Raw genomic sequence first — 24526 nt, forward strand, 5'->3', positions numbered from 1 at the left:
AAAAAGCTTGTGGCACTTTAAGTACTTGTGCCCAGGGATGGACATGGGAACTCCAAGATTTCTACCAATGTCATGAAGCAGGTGGACTACTTGAAATTCACACCAATAACATTTATGACTATCACTGTAGAAAGATCGATCCTATGGACATTGCAGTGGTGTCTGGACAGCAGATTCATACTGCTGTGTTCTACACACTTCCATAATCCAACCCAAAATATGGATTCAGTTTAATGTTTTCTGCAGTAAGTGGTTGACCAATTGGAGATTCCCCACTAATTACTAAGAAAGCAAAAGATCAAAAAAATATACCAAATGGTCCATACCATAATGTTCCATTCTAGGTATTTTAATATTGGTCTAAAACATTTCATATCAATCCAACTTAATAACCATTTAACAAACAGCTCCCATCTGGGAAGCAGCTGGCCAGGCACTCTTCTAGGCCCTTGCAGGCCTTTTGTCTTTAATCCCAATGGTTTTTCTCAGAAGGGATTATCATCCCCATTTGACAGAAAAATAATACATGGCTCAGAGGGCTTAATTTACCCTCTGAGGTGAATAAGAGGGCTTATACACACAACTAACAGGAGATTAAGCTAACGCTAGGGTGTTTTTGGATGAGAGCTAGCGACCCTTCCCCTGGACAACATGGCCCAGTATTTGCCACCTGCCTCCAGAGCACCGTTCTGAAAATGTCATCAACAGTGTGTTCCTGGGCCAGTACCATGACCAGAGCAACTGACAGAAACCTCAGGACTCATTTCAGACAGATAACTGGATTTCTCTAGCTTATCAGAATAATAATGCGGTGGCAAACAGCAAAACCAATAAAAATTTCTAAGGAAAGAGCTGTGCCAAATATTTTTGTGGCCAGCCTCTATGCCTCCATTGCCAACAAAACTGTTTTTAAATTGGGTAGAATAATAACTATGTCTTTCATTGGGTTGGGGATCAGGTTAACAGATTGCTTTCATAAAACCAGAAACAAGAAATTTAAGTCTATGAATATAATGCCTTATACATTTTAAATATCTGAAATTCCCTTTAAAAAAATCTCAAGAATTAAATTGCAATTTAAGATATCTATAAATAGCATGGAATTGAGCAAAATGCTACTGATTTAAGCCAAATGAGAAAATGAGCAAGAGGCCCTTTTGCTATCTTTATAGAACAAAATTCTTTAGGGACTAGAGGCAGTGTTCTAAGAATAGGAAGAACATTTTCTCCCTGAATATCCCCACCGTTCCCTAACTTCACTACACTTCCATCCTACATCTGCAGGCAGCTTTCTTTTTTTCTCCCCCAAAGAAAAGGCAGAAACATATCTGGTGGAAATATCTCAACATCTCTGGATATTAGATGAGATACAGAATAAGAAACACTACTGGAAAATACTTTCCATACTCTCGCCAGAGATCAATAGACGCAACCAAGGAAAAGCTAGTAATCTATTAAACTCTCTTGCTGCCCTCCTATGCCATTCCTGCAGCACAGAGGGGAGCTGAATATCAGGAAACAAACAAAGGAAAAGGGTCTAACCACCGAGGGTCTGAATGGCTCATTCACCCACCCACCAAACATTCATCAAGTCCCCACTATGGACTAGGCATCAGGAATACAAAAATAAATGGCATATTAGATGGATTTCTCTATTAAATACTGCCATAGCACATCATACTTCTTTGTAGCACTCTTTACAGGATCACATTTCTGTTTTTTAGTTACATGTTAAATCTTTTTTTTGTAAGTTTATTTATTTATTTTGAGAGGGAGAGAGTCTCAGAGAGAGAGAGAGAGCGCATGAGGGGGGCAGAGAGAGAGAGAGAGAGAGAGAGAGAGAGAGAGACAGAATCCCAAGCAGGGTCCATGCCATCAGCCAAGAGCCCAATGTGGGGCTCGAACTCATGAACTGCAAGATCATGACCCAAGCTGAGATCAGGAGTCGGACACTTAACCAACTAAGCTACCCAGGCGCCCCGCTACATGTTAAATCTGAAGAGACTTGTTTATGGGAATGTTAAATGGTACAGCTACTATGAAAAACTGTATGTCAGGTTCTCAAAAAATTAAAAATAGATTCCCATAGGATGCAGCAATTTCATTTCTGGGTATATATCCAAAACAACAGAAAGCAGGGTCTTGAAAAGATATTTGCAAACCCATACTCATAGAAGCGTTACTCACAATAGGCAAAAGGTAGAAACAACCCAATGGTCCACTGACACATGCAAGGGAATATTATTCAGACTTAAAAAGCACGGAAAACCTGAAACATGCAACAACGTGGATGAACCTTGAGGACATTATGCTGAGTGCAATAGGCCAGTCACAAAAGCCATATACCGTATGATTTCACTTATATGAGGTACCTAGAAGCATCAGATCCATTGAAACAGAAAATAAAGTGGTGGTTGCCAAGGGCTGCAGGAGGGAGGGAATTAGTGTTCAGTGGGAATAGACTTTCAGTTTTGCAAGATGAAAATGTTCTAGAGATTGGATGCACAACAATGTGAATATGCTGATGGTTCCTGCTTTACAGTGGTTTCACTCAGGACTTTTCGAGTTTACCATGGTGCAAAAGCGATACGCGTTCAGTAGAAACCATCCTTCGTGTTTTAATTTTGATCTTTTCCCTGGCTAGCAATATGTAGTATGACCCTTTCTCCAGCACGCAGTCAGCCACGCGATCACAAGGGTCAACAACCCATACACTTACAACCATTCTGTATCTATACAACGATTCTCTTTTTCATTTTCTACATTCAATAAATTACGTGAGATATTCAGCACTTTATTATAAAATAGGTTTTGTGTTAGGTGATTTTGCCCAACTGTAGGTTAATGTAAGTGTTCTGAGCACACTTAAGGTAGGCTAGGCTAAGCTATGATGTTTAGTAGGTGTGTTAAATGCGCGTTCAACTTATGACAGTTTCAGTTTACAAAGGGTTTATCAGGACATAACCCCATCTCAAGTCGAGGAAGACCTGTACTTACTATCCACTTGAAAACGGTTCAGATGGTAAATTTTATGTTATGTGTACTTTACCACATTTTAAAATTTTTTCTAATTTCATAAAGAGTTTTTCCCCTGTAGTTTCATTATTTAAGCACCATACTTGCATATGGAAGATGCTTAATAAGTCTTTATTGAATGGACAGATGACAAGGGAGGAATGGATGGACGGATGAATGGACTGGACACACAGATGGGAATATGAACAGAGGTGCAACATCAACCAATAATTAGTACGCCCTGTGAACATAGACAAATGGACCCTGTGACTATGAAGAAGGGAAGAATTGTGGTTATGGTTGATTTTGATATAATATTTGCCATATAGAACTACTTTGTGTTATCTACCAAAGGCACAAAAAAAATTACCAGAAATTTAATTCTTTCTAGTTGAATAATTCTATTTTTTTCTCTTACTTCTCTTCACTACAGTATAATCTGTTGTCTGGCCTAGATGAAATTAAAAGAGAAAGATCCATTTCCTGTCACCTTTGCTCCTTCCGGCACCTCTTTTAATCCAAAAGGGTAATGTGAAATAAAGCTTACGCTCAACACCACAGAAGACGAGAGCAGATGATAAGTTGCTTGCCCATAAGTTATTAATCAGCTATCCTCCAGGGCTTAGTGTTATAAAGTGGTGTCGTGTCATAAACAGCAGGCAAAAAGGATAATCTCCATTTTCTGACTCTGGAGTGCAGGCATGTGCTATAAAACTAAATTGACATCTGTTAGCAGGCTCGTCACATGGATGGTTTTTTTCCTGCAGAATCTGGAATAAATTAAAGCTTAAAATAAAACTTGGAACAGAGAGGCCGCTTTACATAATTCCTTCTAATGGTGTGCTGATTTTAAAGAGAAGTTCTTGTAAGAAATGTTTCATTATCATTTTAATTGCAAAACTGTTGAATGCCACTCCATGCTGGAAAATTAGTGTTTTTATAAGGTCCTTATGTTTTTAACTAAAAAGTGGCAAGTGAAACCTTCCTTTCCTTATATTTTCACTGGCTGGAAAAGAAATCAAGTTTTACCTCCACATAAAACTATGCCCACTTTTCCCCCAAGCACCTGGAACCTGTTTTCATGGGGGGTCGGTTATGCACGGGACTTCAGAGAACCGGCATGGCTGAGCTCCCCAGGCAGAAATGGCTGGCCAGGATGGGACCTCACAGGGTTTGCTCAAGAATACATACCCTCAGGGGCGCCTGGGTGGCTCGGTCGGTTAAGCGTCCGACTTCGGCTCAGGTCATGATCTCACAGTTCGTGGGTTCGAGCCCTGCGTCAGGCTGTGCTGACAGCTCAGAGCCTGGAGCCTGTTTCAGATTCTGTGTCTCCCTCTCTCTGTGACCCTCCCCCGTTCATGCTCTGTCTCTGTCTCAAAAATAAATAAACGTTAAAAAAAAAAATTTAAAGGGGCGCCTGGGTGGCTCAGTCGGTTAAGCGTCCGACTTCGGCTCAGGTCATGATCTCACAGTTCGTGGGTTCGAGCCCTGCGTCAGGCTGTGCTGACAGCTCAGAGCCTGGAGCCTGTTTCAGATTCTGTGTCTCCCTCTCTCTGTGACCCTCCCCCGTTCATGCTCTGTCTCTGTCTCAAAAATAAATAAACGTTAAAAAAAAAAATTTAAAGGGGCGCCTGGGTGGCTCAGTCGGTTAAGCGTCCGACTTCGGCTCAGGTCATGATCTCACAGTTCGTGGGTTCGAGCCCCGCGTCAGGCTCTGTGCTGACAGCTCAGAGCCTGGAGCCTGCTTCATATTCTGTGTCTCCCTCTCTCTCTGCCCCTTCCCTGCTCATGCTGTGTCTCTCTGTCTCAAAAATAAATAAACATTAAAAAAAAAATTTAAAGAATACACACCCTCTGAGGATTCACTAATATGATAACAAGTTCTGGGGCCTCTTACTGCCAAAAAGCATTAAGCACTTTTTAACACATATAAAATAACTGGCAGAGTGTCATGACCCGGCGAAACCGAGCTGTGCAATGCTAAACATAACATTCTTCTATCGAACCACAATCTCCTTTACGGAAGGGAGTCACACAGAGGGAAACCTTTGTGGACACCTGAAGCTAAGAACCCCTCCGCTTCCTCAGGATCCATTTGGTTCTCCTTCCCAAAACTTTGTCAAAATGGCAGAATTCTCAAGCACGCCCGCCCTGGGTCACAGCAGTGAAGAAAAACAAATGCCATTCACTGGAGCCTAATGTCCTCTGTGTGTGAAATCATCCCCTTTATGTAATAATACTGGACCCCTTTGAAAATCTCAAAGAAGTGACAATCAGTCAAAATGCTCTGTTTTATGTAAAATCACAATTCTAGGCTCATGAAAATACTCCATTCATTTCTCTCACCAACATGAGTTTATTTGCCTGCACAACCTTCTTAAATGGCAGGGGTCACATCACACACCTTATAATAGGGAAAACTGAGGCACAAAGAAGAAAGGAACTTGGTGAAGAGACAGAGAAGGAGGCCACAGAAGCTTACAGGCACTCAACCTCCTGCTGCTGCTGCTTCTTTTTTTTTTTTAATTTATTGTCACATTGGCTTCCATACAATACCCAGTGCTCATCCCAACAAGTGCTCTCCTCACTGCCCATCACCCACTTTCCCCTCTCTCCCACCCCCTATCAACCCTGTTTGTTCTCTGTATTTAAGAGTCTCTTATGGTTTGCCTGTCCCTCCCTCTCTGTTTGTAACTATTTTTTTCCCCTTCCCTTCCCCCATGGTCTTCTGTTAAGTTTCTCAAGATCTACATATGAGTGAAAATACATGATACCTGTCTTTCTCTGACTTATTTCACTTAGCATAATACCTTCCAGTTCCATCCACGTTGCTGCAAATGGCAAGATTTCATTCTTTCTCATTGCCAAGTAGTATTCCATTGTATATAAAAACCATTATCTTCTTTATCCATCCATCAGTTGATGGACATTTAGGCTCTTTCCGTAATTTGGCTATTGTTGAGAGTGCTGCTATAAACATTGGGGTACAAGTGCCCCTATGTATCAGCATTTCTGTATCCCTTGGGTAAATTCCTAGCAGTGCTACTGCTGGGTCATAGGGTAGTTCTATTTTTAATTTTTTCAGGAACCTCCACAGTGTTTTCCAGAGTGGCTGCACCAGTTTGCAGTCCCACCAACAGTGCAAGAGGGTTCCCATTTCTTCACATCCTCGCCAGCATCTATAGTTTCCTGATTTGTTTATTTTAGCCACTCTGACCGGTGTGAGGTGGTATCTCAGTGTGGCTTTGATTTGTATTTCCCTGATGATAAATGACATTGAGCATCGTTTCATGTGTCTGTTGGCCATCTGGATGTCTTCTTTGGAAAAGTATTTATGTCTTCTGCCCATTTCTTCACTGGGTTATTTGTTTTTCAGGTGTGGAGTTGGGCGAGTTCTTTATAGATTTTGGATACTAGTCCTTTTATATGCAGCAGGGGAAGGGGGATCTGCAAATGGAAGGCTCAGCCACTGAAGTCCTCTCTACACATTGACACTCCTCACAGGGTGATCTCCATATTACCTGGGTCAGAGTTAGGTGGGGGTTGGTTAAAAATGCAGGTTCTCGAACACTGCTTGGCAATAAAAGGAATAAAAATACTGACATCCACAACATGGATGAATCTCAAAAGGCCAGACAAGACAAGGAAACTCTGCAAAGACCCCGGCAGTCAAGTAACCCACTGAACTCCATGTGACCCTGCGTCTCTCCTACTCAGGAGTAGCTTCCTTAGGAGAAGCTTCCTTAGAAGCAGAGCTGGAGCTAGAATTCTAGACCAGCCCTATCCAACAGAACTATGATGCAAGCCATGTCAGTAAACCACAGTTTTAAGAACTAAACCAGGTGTAGCATTAACTTTAATAAACCACCTGATTTAACACCCCCCCCCCCCCGCCAAAAATGCAGGTTCTCTGGCTCCATGCCATACCAGCTGAGAATCTCTAAGGTTGGCTCTGGGTTCGACAGTTTAATCAAGGTCCCTGGGTGATCAGATTCTTTGCTTGTGCTGTTATTTTTGGTTTGTTTTCCAGTGTTCCCAATTCTAACACTGAGATCTGAGAACCACTCAGTTGTACAGGTGGGAGTGGGTCTCTGGATTCCAGAGCACGGTTCACACACAACCTTGCCAGTCATGGCTTCTGCCCAAGGAAAACACATCAAAGAAAAAACAAACCAGGGGTAAATCCACATGTACCTAGCTCATTCTTCAAAACAGGCTTTATAATCTATATGCTAGCTAAATACTGAATGGTTTGAAAATCACTAAGGGCCCGGAAATTTGCCTCACAGCAAATCTCACCATTATAGATGAGTGAAAAGGGTAAAAAGCCGACACTCATTTCCTGCATATTGAGTGCAGAAGTTCTCAACCCACGTTCTCACGATGGCTCATCCTTTGGGACCACTACAGGTTGATGGAGACAGAAAGATGTGTCTGCATTTCAAATTGCAATTCAGGAATGTAACTGACTCATTACTCCTAAATTGCTACTGGCTTATTTCACAGACACATAGCCTTGTCATGATTAAATAGCAATTCTGCAAGATGAAGTTGCCTTCGAATACACAGAAAGATACACACCTCTCTTTGAAAAAGGAGTATCAACAAGTCTAAACAGGAGATTGCACCAGGCCCTAAAAGAATCACCTGGACTTCTACCTTTACCATAGTATATCTTGTTTCCATGGCATTTCCCACCCAAATGTTCTTCTGAAACATCGGTGGCTAAGGCCTCTGGATGCTCTAACTGCTGCTTATTAATTCTGCAGTAGGCTGTGTGAAAAGATAAAGCATTCAAACTTTGATACTCTGCATCTTATTTAGGACGGTACTAGGTAGAAAGTCAGATCAAGTATCATGTATTTCCTGAGCACTTCACTAGATGGTTGGAATGGGATCCCACATGAGTCCCACTCTTAAGCCATATACTGCTTAGTTAGGAACACACATCTGAGATGCAGGGGTCCAGCTGGAGGCTTAACCATTAGTCATCTAGAACTCGGGCATGTCTGGGCCTTGAACTGGTGTGGGAGACCACTAGGAGACTTTTTTTTTTTAATGTTTATTTTGAGAGAGAGAGAGAGAGAGAGAGAGAATGGAGGAGGGGCAGAGAGCGAGAGAGAGGGAATCCCAAGCACAGAGCCTGACGAAGGGCTCCATCCCAGGAGCTCCAAGATCGTGACCTGTGCCAAAATCAAGAGTTGGAAGCTCACCAGACTGAGCCACCCAGGCACCCAATGAGACATTTTTACAGAAGAGCTTTCCTCCTGCGAAAAACAAATTTGTTCCAAGAAAACAGCAAGTCCAATACAGAAATGTGGTGCATAGGCTGGCATGGGAACGGGAAAATGATCTGGAGCACAGCATAGCATCTGTGCCTCATGCCACCCTTGGCAGAGACTCGGGCTGAGAGTGGAGGGCATCAGAACACAAAGTGGCCCAGGGCTGGGCTTCCAGGGGGGAAATCAACCGCTAGTAAATATCCTCTGCCAACAGGCCTTGCTAGTCACTGTATGGTCCCCAACCAGCAGCCTCAGCAGGGCCAGGTAGCTTGCTAGGAGTGCAGAATCTTGGGTCCCACCCCAGAATTAGGAATTAACATCTGCATTTTAGTTAGATCCCCAGATGATTCACATACACAGTAAATATGAGCGAGAATGGCATGGGATAGGATTTGGGTCAGTACAAATAAGTACTTCAAACTCTTTTGTTTGTTAGGTATTTTTAGTATGCTTCAGAAAACTAAGCGAGTTTACTCGTGAGTTCCACGGATATTATTTATTTCTCCAGATAATTCTTTTTTTTTTTTTTTTTAATTTTTTTATTTTTTTATTTTTTAATATATGAAATTTACTGTCAAATTGGTTTCCATACAACACCCAGTGCTCATCCCAAAAGGTGCCCTCCTCAATACCCATCACCCACCCTGCCCTCCCTCCCACCCTGCCCTCCCTCCCACCCCCCATCAACCCTCAGTTTGTTCTCAGTTTTTAACAGTCTCTTATGCTTTGGCTCTCTCCCACTCTAACCTCTTTTTTTTTTTTTTTTTCCCTTCCCCTCCCCCATGGGTTTCTGTTATGTTTCTCAGGATCCACATAAGAGTGAAACCATATGGTATCTGTCTTTCTCTGTATGGCTTATTTCACTTAGCATCACACTCTCCAGTTCCATCCATGTTGCTACAAAAGGCCATATTTCATTTTTTTCTCATTGCCACGTAGTATTCCATTGTGTATATAAACCACAATTTCTTTATCCATTCATCAGTTGATGGACATTTAGGCTCTTTCCATAATTTGGCTATTGTTGAGAGTGCCGCTATAAACATTGGGGTACAGGTGCCCCTATGCATCAGTACTCCTGTATCCCTTGGATAAATTCCTAGCAGTGCTATTGCTGGGTCATAGGGTAGGTCTATTTTTAATTTTCTGAGGAACCTCCACACTGCTTTCCAGAGCGGCTGCACCAATTTGCATTCCCACCAACAGTGCAAGAGGGTTCCTGTTTCTCCACATCCTCTCCAGCATCTATAGTCTCCTGATTTCTTCATTTTGGCCACTCTGACTGGCGTGAGGTGGTATCTGAGTGTGGTTTTGATTTGTATTTCCCTGATAAGGAGCGACGTTGAACATCTTTTCATGTGCCTGTTGGCCATCCGGATGTCTTCTTTAGAGAAGTGTCTATTCATGTTTTCTGCCCATTTCTTCACTGGGTTATTTGTTTTTCGGGTGTGGAGTTTGATGAGCTCTTTATAGATTTTGGATACTAGCCCTTTGTCCGATGTGTCATTTGCAAATATCTTTTCCCATTCCATTGGTTGCCTTTTAGTTTTGTTGGTTGTTTCCTTTGCTGTGCAGAAGCTTTTTATCTTCATAAGGTCCCAGTAATTCACTTTTGCTTTTAATTCCCTTGCCTTTGGGGATGTGTCGAGTAAGAGATTGCTACGGCTGAGGTCAGAGAGGTCTTTTCCTGCTTTCTCCTCTAAGGTTTTGATGGTTTCCTGTCTCACATTCAGGTCCTTTATCCATTTTGAGTTTATTTTTGTGAATGGTGTGAGAAAGTGGTCTAGTTTCAACCTTCTGCATGTTGCTGTCCAGTTCTCCCAGCACCATTTGTTAAAGAGACTGTCTTTTTTCCATTGGATGTTCTTTCCTGCTTTGTCAAAGATGAGTTGGCCATACGTTTGTGGGTCTAGTTCTGGGGTTTCTATTCTATTCCATTGGTCTATGTGTCTGTTTTTATGCCAATACCATGCTGTCTTGATGATGACAGCTTTGTAGTAGAGGCTAAAGTCTGGGATTGTGATGCCTCCTGCTTTGGTCTTCTTCTTCAAAATTACTTTGGCTATTCGGGGCCTTTTGTGGTTCCATATGAATTTTAGGATTGCTTGTTCTAGTTTCGAGAAGAATGCTGGTGCAATTTTGATTGGGATTGCATTGAATGTGTAGATAGCTTTGGGTAGTATTCTCCAGATAATTCTAAGAAAGCTGACGCGCCTCCTTCCTTCTTCCCTAAAGGGAAGATGCACCCCTCCCCCACGCCAAATACAAACCAAAAGGAGAAAATTATAAGAGAGAGAGAGAACACAAAGGACATAAACTAAAACTGTATCGAAAAAGACAGGAATGTGGAATGACATTTCACATAAATATTTATCAAAAAAGAAAACAAAACAAAAAACTGGCACGGCAGAACTAATAGCAGACAAAATAGAATTTCAGGTAAAGAAAATTTCTGGGAATGAAAAGTGACATAATATACACGTGGAGCCGAATCTTCTTCCTGAATCTATCGTCTTCCATTGCCAGCAGCAAAGCAGGAGTATTATTCCCAAGACGCATTCCACTCTAGGCCAGTATCAACATCTTGTTTATATTTGCCGATTCGATAAGCAAAAGGAAAGGGAATCTTTCTGTAGTTCAATTTCAAAGTCCAGGTTCGCCCCAGCACAGCGGGGATCACACAACAGAGCTGACTTCTTGTGATCCCTGGGGAGCTGGAGGGGTAAGGGGTGGAGGGCCGGGAAGCAGGCCCCGCCCCCTCCAGTGAGGGTACCTGAGGCCACTCAGCCCAAGACAGCGGCCCCACCCACCAGGGGAGGACCCGCGCCCGTACCCGCACTGAGCAGGCATCGGTCAGCTCCACCCGGTCCCTCTGACCCGCAGCCCAAGGCCCCATGCTCCACTTCTGCTCTGTATTAATTCTCAGCAGCTTATTTAATTTATCTACAGTACAGTGTTTTCTTTCTACACAATCGCCAGCAAAGCTGTTCAGCGCCCCAGGGCAGTAGACAGAAACAGTTCTCTACCACCACGTCTGAAGAACCAATTGCCCTTCAGTGTCACACAGAGCTTTCATTAAAAACTCTGGAGTGGAATTAGGTGCAGTTAGCAACTTCCAGGGAAATCTGATATATTTTCCCTTTAAACAAAGAAAGAAAGAAAACAGAAATGTTTTCTATAGAGTTTTGTAAAAACTTACTGAAATTGTTTTAAAAAATCCTTTGAATTTAAATCATCATTTTTCAATTGTACTGTCTTCTCTGATGTACTTCTCAAAAACAATCCATCCAGGTAGTGCCATTGTCCCTATTACACTCGTGATCAAAATGAGCACCAGAGTGGTTAAACGACTTGCCCATTGCCGAAAATCACCACCAGGAGAACCAGCGCTTCAAATGTAAATTACTGAGCTTCCAGAGTCAAAGTCTAAGGCAGTCCTGTTATTCATATTATCATCAGCATGGCTAAGACTGAAAGTAGTAACTTCTCTTTCATCAGCCTGGATCATTTAGTATGCTCTGTGTCATAGAGACTTTAGGAAAAAAGCACACGTTACAATCAATATGAGCAGAAATTTCAGATTCGATATTTCTAGTCCCATCCTGGAAAAATTCTTATGCATAGTTACAGCAACAAGTACATCAGCAAGGAGAAAACAGTTCATCGCTAATAATACTGGATCCAGGTGCTATTATGGCTTATGGTTCACATGGTTTTGCTGCTGCTACTGCTCTCACCTGATGCTTCAAAAGGGCTTTGATTTATAGTTTGAAATTAAAATTACCAAAGGGTTTTAAAAGCACTACAAAAGCCACATGCATCTTTCTGTCACCATGTCAGGGGATTGCCTTTCCTTTTTGCCTGAGGGGCTGGAGTCTAGGTATGGATAAAGAGAAGAAGAAAAATCACAGCTTAACATGGAGAACATCGCCAAACTATGTAAAATAGTTTAGCATCGTGAAGTGAAAACAAAACAACCAAAAACCCTCTGGTTTCTAAAATAACTTGCAGAAAAAAATGACTGAAGAAGGCAAGGCTCATGCACATATTTCAGTGTGTGTGTGTGTGTGTGTGTGTGTGTGTGTGTTTTCTATTTGCTTTCCTGCCAGAGCCACATCCTATTGACCAGTGTCTGTACACATGCAGAAAAATGAAAACAGACTTTGCTTGCTGCAGGCCAGAAATGCAGTTTCCTTTTATCTGGCACCGCATAGCTTTTAGAGGCATGTTTCTAATGGAAGCAATCAGTCACCAGTGGGTTTCATTTTTCTTGCTTTGTTTTAAAGCATTCAAATACACACACACACACACACACACACACACACACACACACACACCTATGAAAGTGTATCAGTATCTTTTCAATTCCTCAATAAGGAATTTTTAAAGCAGCAAATATATACCTGGCAATTCTGAGCCAGATCACTTTCATGGGGTTTTTTTCCCCAAATTTCTTATTGTGGCAAAATACACATAACATAACATAAAACTTACCATCTTAACCATTTTTAGGTTTTAAAATATTTTAAATAGGGGTGGCTGGGTGGCTCAGCCAGTTGAGAATCCGACTTCGGCTCAGGTCATGATCTCGCAGTGCGTGAGTTTGAGCCCTGCGTCTGGCTCTGTGCTGACAGCTCAGAGCCTGGAGCCTGCTTCCGATTCTGTGTCTCCCTCTCTCCCACCCCCCTCCCCAGCTCAGACTCTGTCTCTCTCACTCTCTCAAAAATAAAAAAAAAATTAATTTTTTTAATGTTTTTAAATAAGTACTTATCAGAATATTTTTCATTTAATAATGCTTTAATGTTAATTTTTTTAAAAAAAATAAGTAGCCTTAGGAATATAAAAAATCCTTTGGAACATTTATCCTTTTTAGGTACCACTATATATATTTCCACTGTCTTAGGAGCAGTGTAAAAGACTGTACGCTTCATCAGCAGCCTAAAGGTTTGCCCACTGCAGCTCCTAGGCAGTTAAACAAACACAATTCGGGTGCATACCTGGTTATCTGAAAACACACTTTTCATAGGAAACGTGGCTTAGATAAATTATATCCACATGTCATTTTTCAAAGCCCTATTTTATCCTCACATTTACCAAATCGTTTGCTACTATATTAGCGAAAAAAAGCAGTCTCTATTCAGCCTTTAAAGAGTGAGGGTAGACAGGGCCAAGGTGCACAGAACATCATGGTAGAGCAACAAGAGTCCCAAATGAACACAAAGAATCTGTAGTTAGCTCTTTGAATATCCGAGAGCTGACACATTAGAGATTCAAGCCTGTAATTTTCAGCTGCCAAAAAACAGGTCTTTGAAGGTAACAGGTAGCAAAAAGAAAATAAAGTGCTGAAAAATGCTCTCACATCAGTTTCTGTTTAGAGATTTGTACCCGCTCCCCCCAACTCCTATATATGTTTCATTTAGGCTCCTAATTATTAAATGCTAGTGACCGTCAATGGCAGAGCAAAATACAAACCAACAGTTAATCACATGTCAAAAGAGCAGCAAATTCTTTGAAATCGTTCTTGAAGAAGCTCCAGCTGTCCAATTAAAGGGAAGTTGTGTGTGTGTGTGCGCGCGCGCGTGTGTGTGTGTGTGTGTTTTAAGAAGGAGGAGGAGGAAGTGGAGCAAGAGGGAGCGGAGAAGAAAAAGAACAACGCAGAGGATAAGCCCTTTTGTTAAAGATCAAGGAGCCAACTCAAGTTTAAAATTAAGTTCCATGTACATTGGTTTTCAGAGGCACCCATGTTGGCATGTTCCAAATCACATGCCATCTCTGGCTGAGAACGTGAAGGCAAAGTAGGCCGAGCCCAGGCAGGTTAGCAAACAAATGCAAGCCAAGCACACTCAGGAGAATTATCTAGTATTTGCCTACAGAATGCAATTGGCTCAGGTCTACACTAAAAAATCTCTTTCCAGGAACACAGTTCAAAGATTGAGTTTCCTCTTGCTATCCGTTCACAATAAAATACTTGTAGGGATTTGACATACTTTTGACACAATTATATCAGTTGCAACACACATAATGTCCATTCAATTTTACAAAGTTCATTTTAATCAAAGATATACATTTTTTTTCTGGCCTTTAAGAGCCTAGAAACCCAAAATAGTTGTTAAAACAGTGAGAAACATGATACATGAGCAATCTCTTATCAAACAAAAACCTGGCTCTGATTACTTTTTGTATTTGAGGCCGACATAAGTAGTTTGCTCTGTCTGAACACTTTAAATCAATTGCCAAATGAAAATGGGACTCTTGAACCTACGCCAGAAGTAGGTTTCTTAGCTCCTTGCCCAGTCTTGGCCAAAACCCTAGCACTACTCAACAGCGACTACAATCTACAAATCAACTTAAGATCTCTGTCCTTGCCAAAACTTCATGTCTACAGAGCTGATGCTATAAATAATGGTGGGTGAACATCAGTAAAACTGAAACTGGATCCTCAACTATCCAATTCTTGGTTTGCATTTTTTTTTAATTTATTTTTTTTTTAATTTTTTTTTTTTAACATTTATTTATTTTTGAGACAGAGAGAGAGCATGAACAGGGGAGGGTCAGAGAAAGAGGGAGACACAGAATCTGAAACAGGCTCCAGGCTGTGAGCAGTCAGCACAGAGCCCGAGGCAGGGCTTGAACCCATGGACCGCGAGATCATGACCTGAGACGAAGTCGGATGCTTAACCGACTGAGCCACCCAGGCGCCCCGGTTTGCATTTTTTAAAGTTTACGAGTTTGTTCACTTTACCTAATTATAAAATCAAATGAAAAAAATCTCACCTTGTGATGCCCAAATTCATTCAAAATGGTTCCCAGTTTCCTGGTGTTGCTGTGCAGTTTGGGGGCAGCAACAGCTGGATGGGGGTCCCGCCAGTCAATGGACAAGCGGTGATGCCAAAGGCGCGGACTCTCCAGAATATGAGCTGATTTAACACTAGGATCAAAACGATGTACTTCACATCCATTGTTGGCCATGCTAACCTCAAATTGGGTATCATCATTCCCCAGCCTATAAAGAAAGAGCGTGGAAATCAATAACAACACAAATATAATGAAGCAAAAGTGCTAGATTGATAAAATGACAATTCTAAGGACAATTTTCTTATTCATATCAAGCTTTCTCCTGTTTTAACACATGGCTAACTGTACACATTCAATAAACCTGCTTCCATCACAAAAAGCATTATAGCTAAAAGCTTCTGGATAAAAAGCAAGCAGAGAAATTATCTGCTAAATGCAGACCAGAGAATCACATGTTCAAACGTGTAGAGACATAGCAAATTAATTTTTTTAAGATGTAAACCATAGTAGCAATGAAACAAGTCTATCCAGTAATCTTAAGAGCTTTTCTCAGAATACATCAAAAATAGAAGCTCCAGGATCAGTTCCCTTAGGGAGAGGTGCAGTGTACTAATGAGGTAATTTGTCTCCATTCTAATGGCCATGATGCATGCAGCCTGACTTAAAGACAATATCTGTTGTCTTAGAAGTGGAAATGCATTTTAAAATAGTACAGCTAAAGAAGAGGCAAATATGTGCGGTTCTACTGGATCTAGTACTCAAGAAGTAGAAGAGACACCTCACCTAAATTCACATCAACAGGAGGAAGAAATTATGAATTATACTTAAGTATCCACTTTGTAGCACGTCATGTGAAACATTCATATACTTACACAATTTTAATTTACTGAGACATATTCCTTATTTGGTGGAGTAATATTCATCACTTTGATTAAAGCATCAGCTTGGATGAAAAACATGAAATTAAATGAAAGACAATTTTTTTAATGGTGCTTATGGCTTCTTTGCTCAAAATACTATAATTAGATATGGTTTAAGATACCAAAATCTCAAAGGGTATCTATAAGACATTGGCCAAACCTGAACCCAGTGCAGAAATGCTTCATTCTCTTAGACTCCAGTATCGCAGACATTTCATAATTTGGACATGTACAAGCTCATTGGCTAACAATTATTTACCTGGTATTAGGCAATGAAAATAAGCCTTCAGTACAGAGATCCTCCCTCCACCTAGACATTCTTACTACTCTTATTTGCCTTGTTCTTGCCCTTCGCTCCTACTACATTGCTTTTGCCCTCACTGGACGCATGGCATGTCAACCCTCTGCTGTTTCTCAGCTACAATTCTCTCTCCCCTTGTGGCTAGAAGATGTAGCACCCTTCAAAACTATATCACTCCTTTTACCTGAGAGATTCTGTTTCCTAATTTTTACGTCCTACTGAACCTACTCAACTCAGACGGCAGACTGACTGAATGACTGGCTCTAATTCTGTCCCCCTTCATCCACACTACTGCCATGCTGTGCTCATCATGAGCAGAGCGTCCTTTCTTGCCCCTTGATTTTCTGGCTTGATTAGGTGATTTACTTTGTGGAAGGAAGTGACAGTATGCCAGTCCCAAGCCGAGGTTTTAAGTACTTCTGTCCACTCTCGTGGACATCCTCATACCACCCTCATGATGAAAACATACCCTAGATAACTTGCCAGGCTCAGGAAAATAAGAAACATGAGAGGCAGTGGTACCCCAGCGAAGTTGCCAAATTTCTATGAAAAGCAGAACTTCCCTTAGCCACCACACCTTGAAGTAAAGTCTCCCAGCTGAGCCCAGCCTCCGTCAATGGAAGCCCGCCGATTTGTAGACATATAAGCAAGAATAAATAATGGTTTTAAGCTACTGAATTTTAGAGTGATTTGTTACACAGCAACAGCTAACGTATAAACCTGCCATGAAATATAAATCCAAGAGTTGAGCAAAAACTACAAAGCATTTTTTTTAGTAGACAGATTTCTTTCTATATCTATCAGAATGTTGCCACATTCACCTGCCCCAAGAGATTTTTCACTTAACTGAATATGTTGAAACTGAGATGAGCCAACCAGTGTTACTATGGGTCATCCAATGGAAAATGGCAATACTGTAGCTTTACTAGGAGAACACTATGTCAACAAAGTACTCATTAAATACAATTTATATGTAAACTTTCTAGAGTAGAGAAATTTGAATAATTTCTTTCTAAGTGAATTTTCAAAATATTATTTTCAAGGAAACATTCTCTACTCTAAAACATGTATTTTAATTAAGACTTCAAAAACTTTTAGGGATTAAATTAACCACATACAGTTCTGTAACTAACTTTTTTCGTAAGGCACTTTATTACATATTGATGTTTTCAATTTAAACAAAAAATTTTGTAATGAAAAAATAACAAAGACACATAGGAAGAGTTCAAGGAAATAGATAAAATAAAAAGGAAGTTTTCTACCCTTAGAAATTTTGGCCACTAATTTCCAGAGGTAATCACAGTTAGTAATTTTTGTGTATCTTTCCAGAAATTCTCTAGATATGTACAAGTGTTCTTTATTAGAGATATCATAACTACACACATACATATTTAAGTTAATCATCAAATAGTGAGGAACTATTTTGTAGGCACTGAATAAAATGAAACTACTGAATTTGTAATTTTGGGGTTAACTTATATTACTTTTAGTAAATAAAATACACTTAATACACAAGTGTACTATACTGGAAAGTAATAAGCTGCATTAATTTAATCAATGTCTATAATTCTTACTTCCATTTATTCAAAATGGTACTTCCTCAAGCTTAGTTTAAATTAGCCAAGTTTGTGGTAGGTGTAAAAAGCGACAGGAAAGGCAAATGTAATATACATAGGTTTGGCACTACCTGGCCCAAAGTAGGAAAACCAGGAGTCAAATCCAATCCAGGTAAATGTGCTCTTTATACTGCACCTCACTGTGAATGAGCACAGGACACAGAACCCTGGAAGGAATATTTGTGATCTCGGGGATCTACGAAATCGCCAGTTACTGGAGGGTAAAGCTCCATAAGGAAGAGAACTGTGTCCCTCTTGCTTTTATTTTTTTCGTTTCAAGTTTTTATTTCAATTCCAATTGGTTAACATACAGCATAACATTTTTGCTTATCTCTGAATCCCAAGTGCTGAGTAAAGAGACAGCAAATCTATAAAATGCTGCTCCAAGTGAGAGAAAACTAGAAAATTATAGGGTCTGGAATTCCTAGAATACATAGTACACAGTAACTAGCATGACATGGGGTAGGCTATGGTTCGCTGTCTTCTTCATGTGTATAAACAAATACTGATAAAGCACTTTAATATGTTTAAGGCACTATACTAGACACCAGAGACAGACAGATAAATTAGTCATAACCCTTGATCTGAAGTTCACAAGTAGTAATGAAGAGAGATTTCTGAACAAATAAATATAGTAAAATTATGAAGTAACCAAAACAAAAATATTGCTTACAGCAAAAATGTATTTAGTCTGTAAGGAAATCATTTGCCGCTCTTATTTATCTAGAAAGAGAATTCACTGTAGAAAATCCTACTTTACAGGAATGTTCTACTTAATGTGTATTCCATGAAGCAAGACATGTAGATCAGAGGCTTCTATCTCATGATCTAAGACAGTTGTTCCATTCCCTGCCACCACGTCTGCCTTCCAGCCATCAGGAGAAGTAAAAGGGGAATGAAGGTCATGTCCTTTCCTCTTAGGGTATGGCTGAGAAGTTGCACACATCACATGTGCTCATATCTCATTGCTCAAAGCTAGTCATACGGCCACTTGCAGCTTCAAGGAAGGCTAGGGTATGCAGTCTTCAGCAAGGTGGCCAGGTGCCCTGCTAAACTCAGGAGTTCTGTTACCAAAGGAAACAGGAAAGAATGGATATCGGAGGACAACTGGAAATTCCTGCTACAACCCATTTCTGAAATAGGTAAGCAGTTAATAGGTGTATTCAAATGTATAAGCATTCATGAAGACTATAACCTATCTCTACACGGGGGAGAGAGAAAATTATATAACTAATGCTTATGAATATTATTCTGCATATGTTAAGCCTAGGGTTTGAGATGGAGACAAGCTCTTCAGCACAGAAAGGGCATCAAATCTGAGAGATTTGTTGAAGAAATAGGAACAGGGAGAATTATAGGACTAAATTTCCACAGGTCACAGAATAACAGTAACCATCTTGACCCCCCTCTTCTGATGCTCAGAGAGCAACAATCAAGATTCCTCAGTGTGGTTGTGTGAGTTGTGCACCCAACAATTCTAGACGGTACCATTCACATCATAGTCACCATAATGATGATTTTCTAGCAGGTGGGGTAGGGGTTCTTGAGGGGGTGCCTCTTCCCAAGTCATATAAAGGTGTCCTTTGGACCAGCTACAGTGCTAGCAACTGCATGCCCTTTAATGCTACTGAAGGGCAGAAGGCATAGATGTGGTACTGTTTCAGGTCTTGGTTATTCTTTTAAAAATATTCCCAAGAGTATTAAGGTAAGCGTCCTTTATGTTCCCCAGGAATCAAAACGTCCTAGCGCAAACACATGAAGAGATGCTCATGATCATTCACCAACATGGAGAAACAAATTAAAATCACAGTGAGACACCTCTTCACATCCACTAGGGTAGCTACAATCAAAAAGACCAATAATTGCAAATGTTGGCAACAATGTGGAGAAATGAGAACCCTCATACATTGCTGGTGGGAATATGAAGTGGTATATTCCCAAGAGAAGCGAAAACTAATGTCTACCGAAAAACCTGCGTGTGCATATTCATTGCACGATTATTCCCAGTAGCCAAAAAGTGGAAACAACCTAAATGTCTATCAACTGATGAGCAAATAAAATGAGGTGTAGCCATACAATGGAATATTATTCAGCCGTAAAAAGATATGAGGTACTGATACATATTACAACATGGATGAACCTTGAAACCATTATGCTAAGTGAAAAAAAGCCAGTTATAAAAGGCCACATGTTGTGTGCTTCCATTTACATGAAATGTCCACAATAGGCAAATTCATAGAGAGAAAGTAGACTAGTGGTTGCCTACGAGGAGGGGGTGAAAAGCAGGAAACGTGTTGAATTTGCAAATGACTGCTACTGGGTGTAGGGCTTTCTCTTTGGGGTCATGAAAATGTTCTAAATTTGACTGTAGCAACAAAAAAAAAAAACATTGAATTGTATGCCTTACAAGAGTGAATTGTACGGTATGTGAATTATAGCTCAACAAAGCTGCTAAAAATAAATAAAACCAGATACAGGAAAGGTTTCTAACTGTGACCGTTGAAGGCATCAGGGTTGGAAGAAGTAAGACAATCGTGTTTCCCAGGAGTTTCATGGTCTGTTCTGGGTTTTTCAAAGCATAAATGACACTAAATAGTAGATAAAAAATATGTTATAAATTATTAATTTTTATTAAATAACATTGCGTGAAATGCCAAGATTTTGTCCAAAACATATATTATCAACAGGAATGATATCATCCCTAATGGGGCAAAAATCCATTCTTGGGAGTCAACAATTCTTCCTCTTTTTACATATAAAGCACACATGCATATGTTACATAAAAAGATATACAGTTTATCTCTGGCATTAAAATTTCATGGGGGAGTGGTGATTAGGAAAAAAAATTTATTTAAAAAGGATCCTTGGGTCCATGATTTTCTGATTCCTCATTCATGTATACTATGAGCACCTGCTGTGTTAAACTATTACAAGTTGAAAATGTTTGGCACCTGGAAGTCCCAGCTTTTCTGTGTAAGATACTAGTTGTTGCCTAACCATGTGTCATTTATCAAATGTTCTTCTGTCTTATGCTGAGAATTTATGTCTTGAAACCAAATGGTACCACCAGCCAGAGAACTAAAAAAAAGAGGTGAAGAAGATTTACTACCTATGTATTGTCTCTTCTCAAGTTTTCTTTTCCACTCTCACTCCCACCTCTGAAAAAACAGTCTTTGACAGGAAGGATAAAATCGGGGATATTTCCCGATTCGTGTTAGCTACCACCCTCCCCAACCCTCCCCCTCCAAGTCACAGAGGAGAAGACTTACAGAGCAGCCACCACCGCAGGCTGAAGAGGTCAAGTACATGATATTATCACCTAAACACACAACCTCTCCTTCCTCTTCTCTTCCCCTTCCTCTGTAACATAACCTTCCTGTACAGCAACTTCCCGTATCTTAATTGGTCTATTCTACCCCATTTCAAGGTTGAAAAGGATCTGATTTTAATTTTCAACTGAACTTCACACAGAGTACACTCTCCCGGAAAAAATGCTTTTACATTAAATGTGGAATAAAGAGCTTTGACTCCTAGTAAAGACATTCCAGACTCTGAAATAAGGTGGAAGTGACTCCTGCTTCAGTTCCTGGGGTGGAGGAAAGGTAGGGAACAGATCAGAAGGCAGGACATTCAGCCTTTGTCTCCTGGTCCATCTGTCCTCCGACTCCTTTCTTCCTCTCTAGAAAGGACACCCCAAGCTATGGCTTTATCAATCATCCTTGGTTGACCTGGGAATGACTGGGCACAGAAGTGGCATAGTCTTGCTGCTGCCAAAGCCCTGGGGCTTCGAGCACTTACTGCCTGGTGTAGGGACCCCATGACCCACCTGCCACCTGCCCTCCCTGCCCATCTCTCAACTACCCCACTACTCCCGAATGCTGACCATCCATGACCCACATTCCCTGTTCTTGTGCCTCATTTTAGGACCGCCACTTCTGGGCTGAGTCTCTTTCTTCTCTCATTATTAATTGAGATGTCAGCTGGCTATTTACCTGCCCCCAGGCAAGCAATTCACCTGAGAAGGGGGTATGCTTGTCCTGATCCTCAGTCCTGAATAACAGTGCAATCAACGTGTGCAACCACAATCCAAAACATCTTTTCTTTTCCTTTTTTTTTTTTTTACCCATCAGAAATATTTTTAGTTCCCTGTTTTCAATTAAGCATTTTTAGGTTTTGAATCAAATGTTGGCCCTTATAATCTATTCACGTCTGTTCCCAGTGGAATTCAATTGTTCTTATCTGCTCTTCACAACGTTGAGTTTGAATAGTGAACATTTAGATGAAAATAAGAAACCACCTTTTTACAGGAAGTAATCTGAAATCTTACAACAAAATTATCTAATGGCTCTGAAGTACAAGGAAAGCAAAAAGGAATTTTAAAAATTCCCCCCCCACCCCCCCACCCCCCCCCCCCCCCCCGGCAACAGCTTTCCTAGTTTCATTTTACTCAGTGATAGGCTTTAAATAAAATTATTCCAGGGTGTAAAATAATAAGTAAACTATAAAGGCAGTTCAGAGCAAGAAAACAGGACCAAGCTGAGATCTCCAATTTGCATGTGGTACTCTGCAATTACTTTTATGACCTACTTTCATGCATTTTTAATATGATACAAAATAAACTCTACTGTCAAAACTTCCCATCCTTTCTACAATCTTGAAGCATAGTTGGTGGGCTCCCCTCTGTTCTAATCAAGTGGCTGAGCAACTAATTTCCTAAGCCTCAGCCTCCCGGTTTAAATCACAGCATAACCAGCAACTCTCCCTGCTCTCCTTACCTAGAGCAATCATTTATGTAGCAAATATATATCGAGTGCCTACTGCGTCCCAAGCTCCACTGATACACATTTCCATTATCCTGAGACTCTTACTTGAACCGTTCATTTTTACAAAAAGTCCACAGTGACTACAACTAAGAATTCTTGTTTGATAAAGTCTGATGTTGATGGTGATCCTCTGGGCACAGACCCAAACGTCTGCCCCCAACCCTTATCATCTAGGATTTGGGTTAGCAGTTGTCACTCATGTGCCTGAATGTGAATCGTCGAGATGATGAAAGCGATTAGTGAGAAACAGGCATAGGACACCTGTTAGGGTCCCCAGTGCTTTTGTAATGGACCTTGGGGACCTTGTCGGAGAATCTAACCACACAGCTTCCACAAAGAGTCTACGGAATAGGGTGTTCCCAATAAAAACAACTCTTTCCTGCCCCCCCTTTTTTTGAGATACATTTTTATAAGTTCAGAACTGGATGCAAGTCCTAATATATTTCATGAAATAGTCGCATTATTTTATATTCGCCCTTTTACAAAAATCCCTCTAAATCCATTTGTACACTTAGGTCATTTTCAGCCTGAATAACTGAATATTATTTCCTACAGTTTCGACAAAATCACAGTGATTTCACAAGAATTCCCTTTTCTTTCTTTTTAATGTAAATGTACACACAGATTTACCATTGGCACAAACCATAAAAATCCAACAGTGGCCATTCGTCTTGGGTCACTCCTCATAAATGTGTAAAAAATTTCCAATATGCTTGCTGTTCTTCTCCCCCCCCCCCCTTAATTCTTAATATTCTCTCTCTTCGTAGTAAGGATGCTGTAATTCTAGCTGGCGACCACGGGCTTCGCCAAGAGGATTATCGTCATACTGAAATCTGAAGTTGCCAATTCACTCCCAGCAGAATGGGAGAGAAAATGGCCTGGCGGCTTCTGGTGACCCGCAAGTGCCCACAGTTACCTAACTGACACATGAGTCTGAAACAAAGTGTAGGAGGCAAAGTATAGCACCTGTTACACATTGTTACGTTCATAACTTTGTGTTACTGAAATAGCCTTGGCCACCTGCAGGAGCGTTTTGGTATTCTGCTATAAAATGCACTTACCCTAAAGAGTAGAGGCGGCATCGCTTGCTGCGGATTTGATGAGCTAAGCCAAACTTGTCATCAAGACAGACTGACCAAGGCTTCTTTGCAGGGCTGGAGTCAGTAGCTAGGCTGTCTGTGCTCATGTGATTGCATGCAATCTGTAAGGATTGGAAATCAATGTGAATAATTTAAAGAGCTGGATGATAAGTGGCAGGTGGGGAGTTACTGCTTTCTCAGTCCCTGAAAGCCATAACAGGAGAGTTATGTCCTTCTCCACTGCCAACTACTCCTCTCCCCCAGGGAAACACAAGACTGCTATCAAATGTTCGGAGGAACTCCAAATACTGGATTATAAGGAACCTTGTGGAGACTATAGACAGGTTTGAAGGGAAGTTAAGAGCTGCTATAGCCATATGCACAGAGTACGTAAAGGATAACAGGTCAGGAGCAAAGGTGGCAGAAAGGAGGGGTCCCAAAAAGCTTTGCAGAGATTTGTGAGTCCTGGAGAATGAACAGAAGTTGACCAAGATGCTGAGATCAAGAAGAGCATTCCAGACGTAGAGAACAGTGCTGGCAAAACACAGAGGTCTGTAATCCATGGTGTTTCTACCAGAAGTTGTGAGATCCAATGGTGGCCATGGGTCTCAGAGGGATACAGATTATCAATTCCTTATCTCAGGCAGATAAGCTGGGGCCACCGAGGTCCAGAAAGGTAGCATGAGTTATCCGAG

General features: G+C 40.9%; 1 protein-coding gene across 7 annotated transcripts in view; it reads right to left on the reverse strand.

Annotated features, from left to right (window-relative positions):
• METTL24 (methyltransferase like 24) overlaps positions 1 to 24526 on the reverse strand; it is a 174950-nt gene that overhangs the window by 110045 nt on the left and 40379 nt on the right. For 5 of the 7 annotated variants that reach the window (XM_060616381.3, XM_060616379.3, XM_060616380.3 and 2 more), the window contains exons 3-4: positions 23814 to 23953; positions 15072 to 15300 (exon numbers count right to left, since the gene is read on the reverse strand). In XM_060616381.3, the coding sequence (XP_060472364.3) occupies positions 15072 to 15300; positions 23814 to 23953 (369 nt within the window). Of the gene's footprint in view, positions 1 to 6091; positions 6537 to 15071; positions 15301 to 23813; positions 23954 to 24526 lie in introns of those variants that run through there. The other 2 variants (XM_060616382.3, XM_081795773.1) reach the window with 2 other exon arrangements.

The sequence above is a fragment of the Panthera onca genome, chromosome B2 (genome assembly GCF_046562875.1).
Source record: "Panthera onca isolate mPanOnc1 chromosome B2, mPanOnc1 haplotype 2, whole genome shotgun sequence".
In the NCBI taxonomy this organism is placed as follows: Eukaryota; Metazoa; Chordata; class Mammalia; order Carnivora; family Felidae; genus Panthera; species Panthera onca.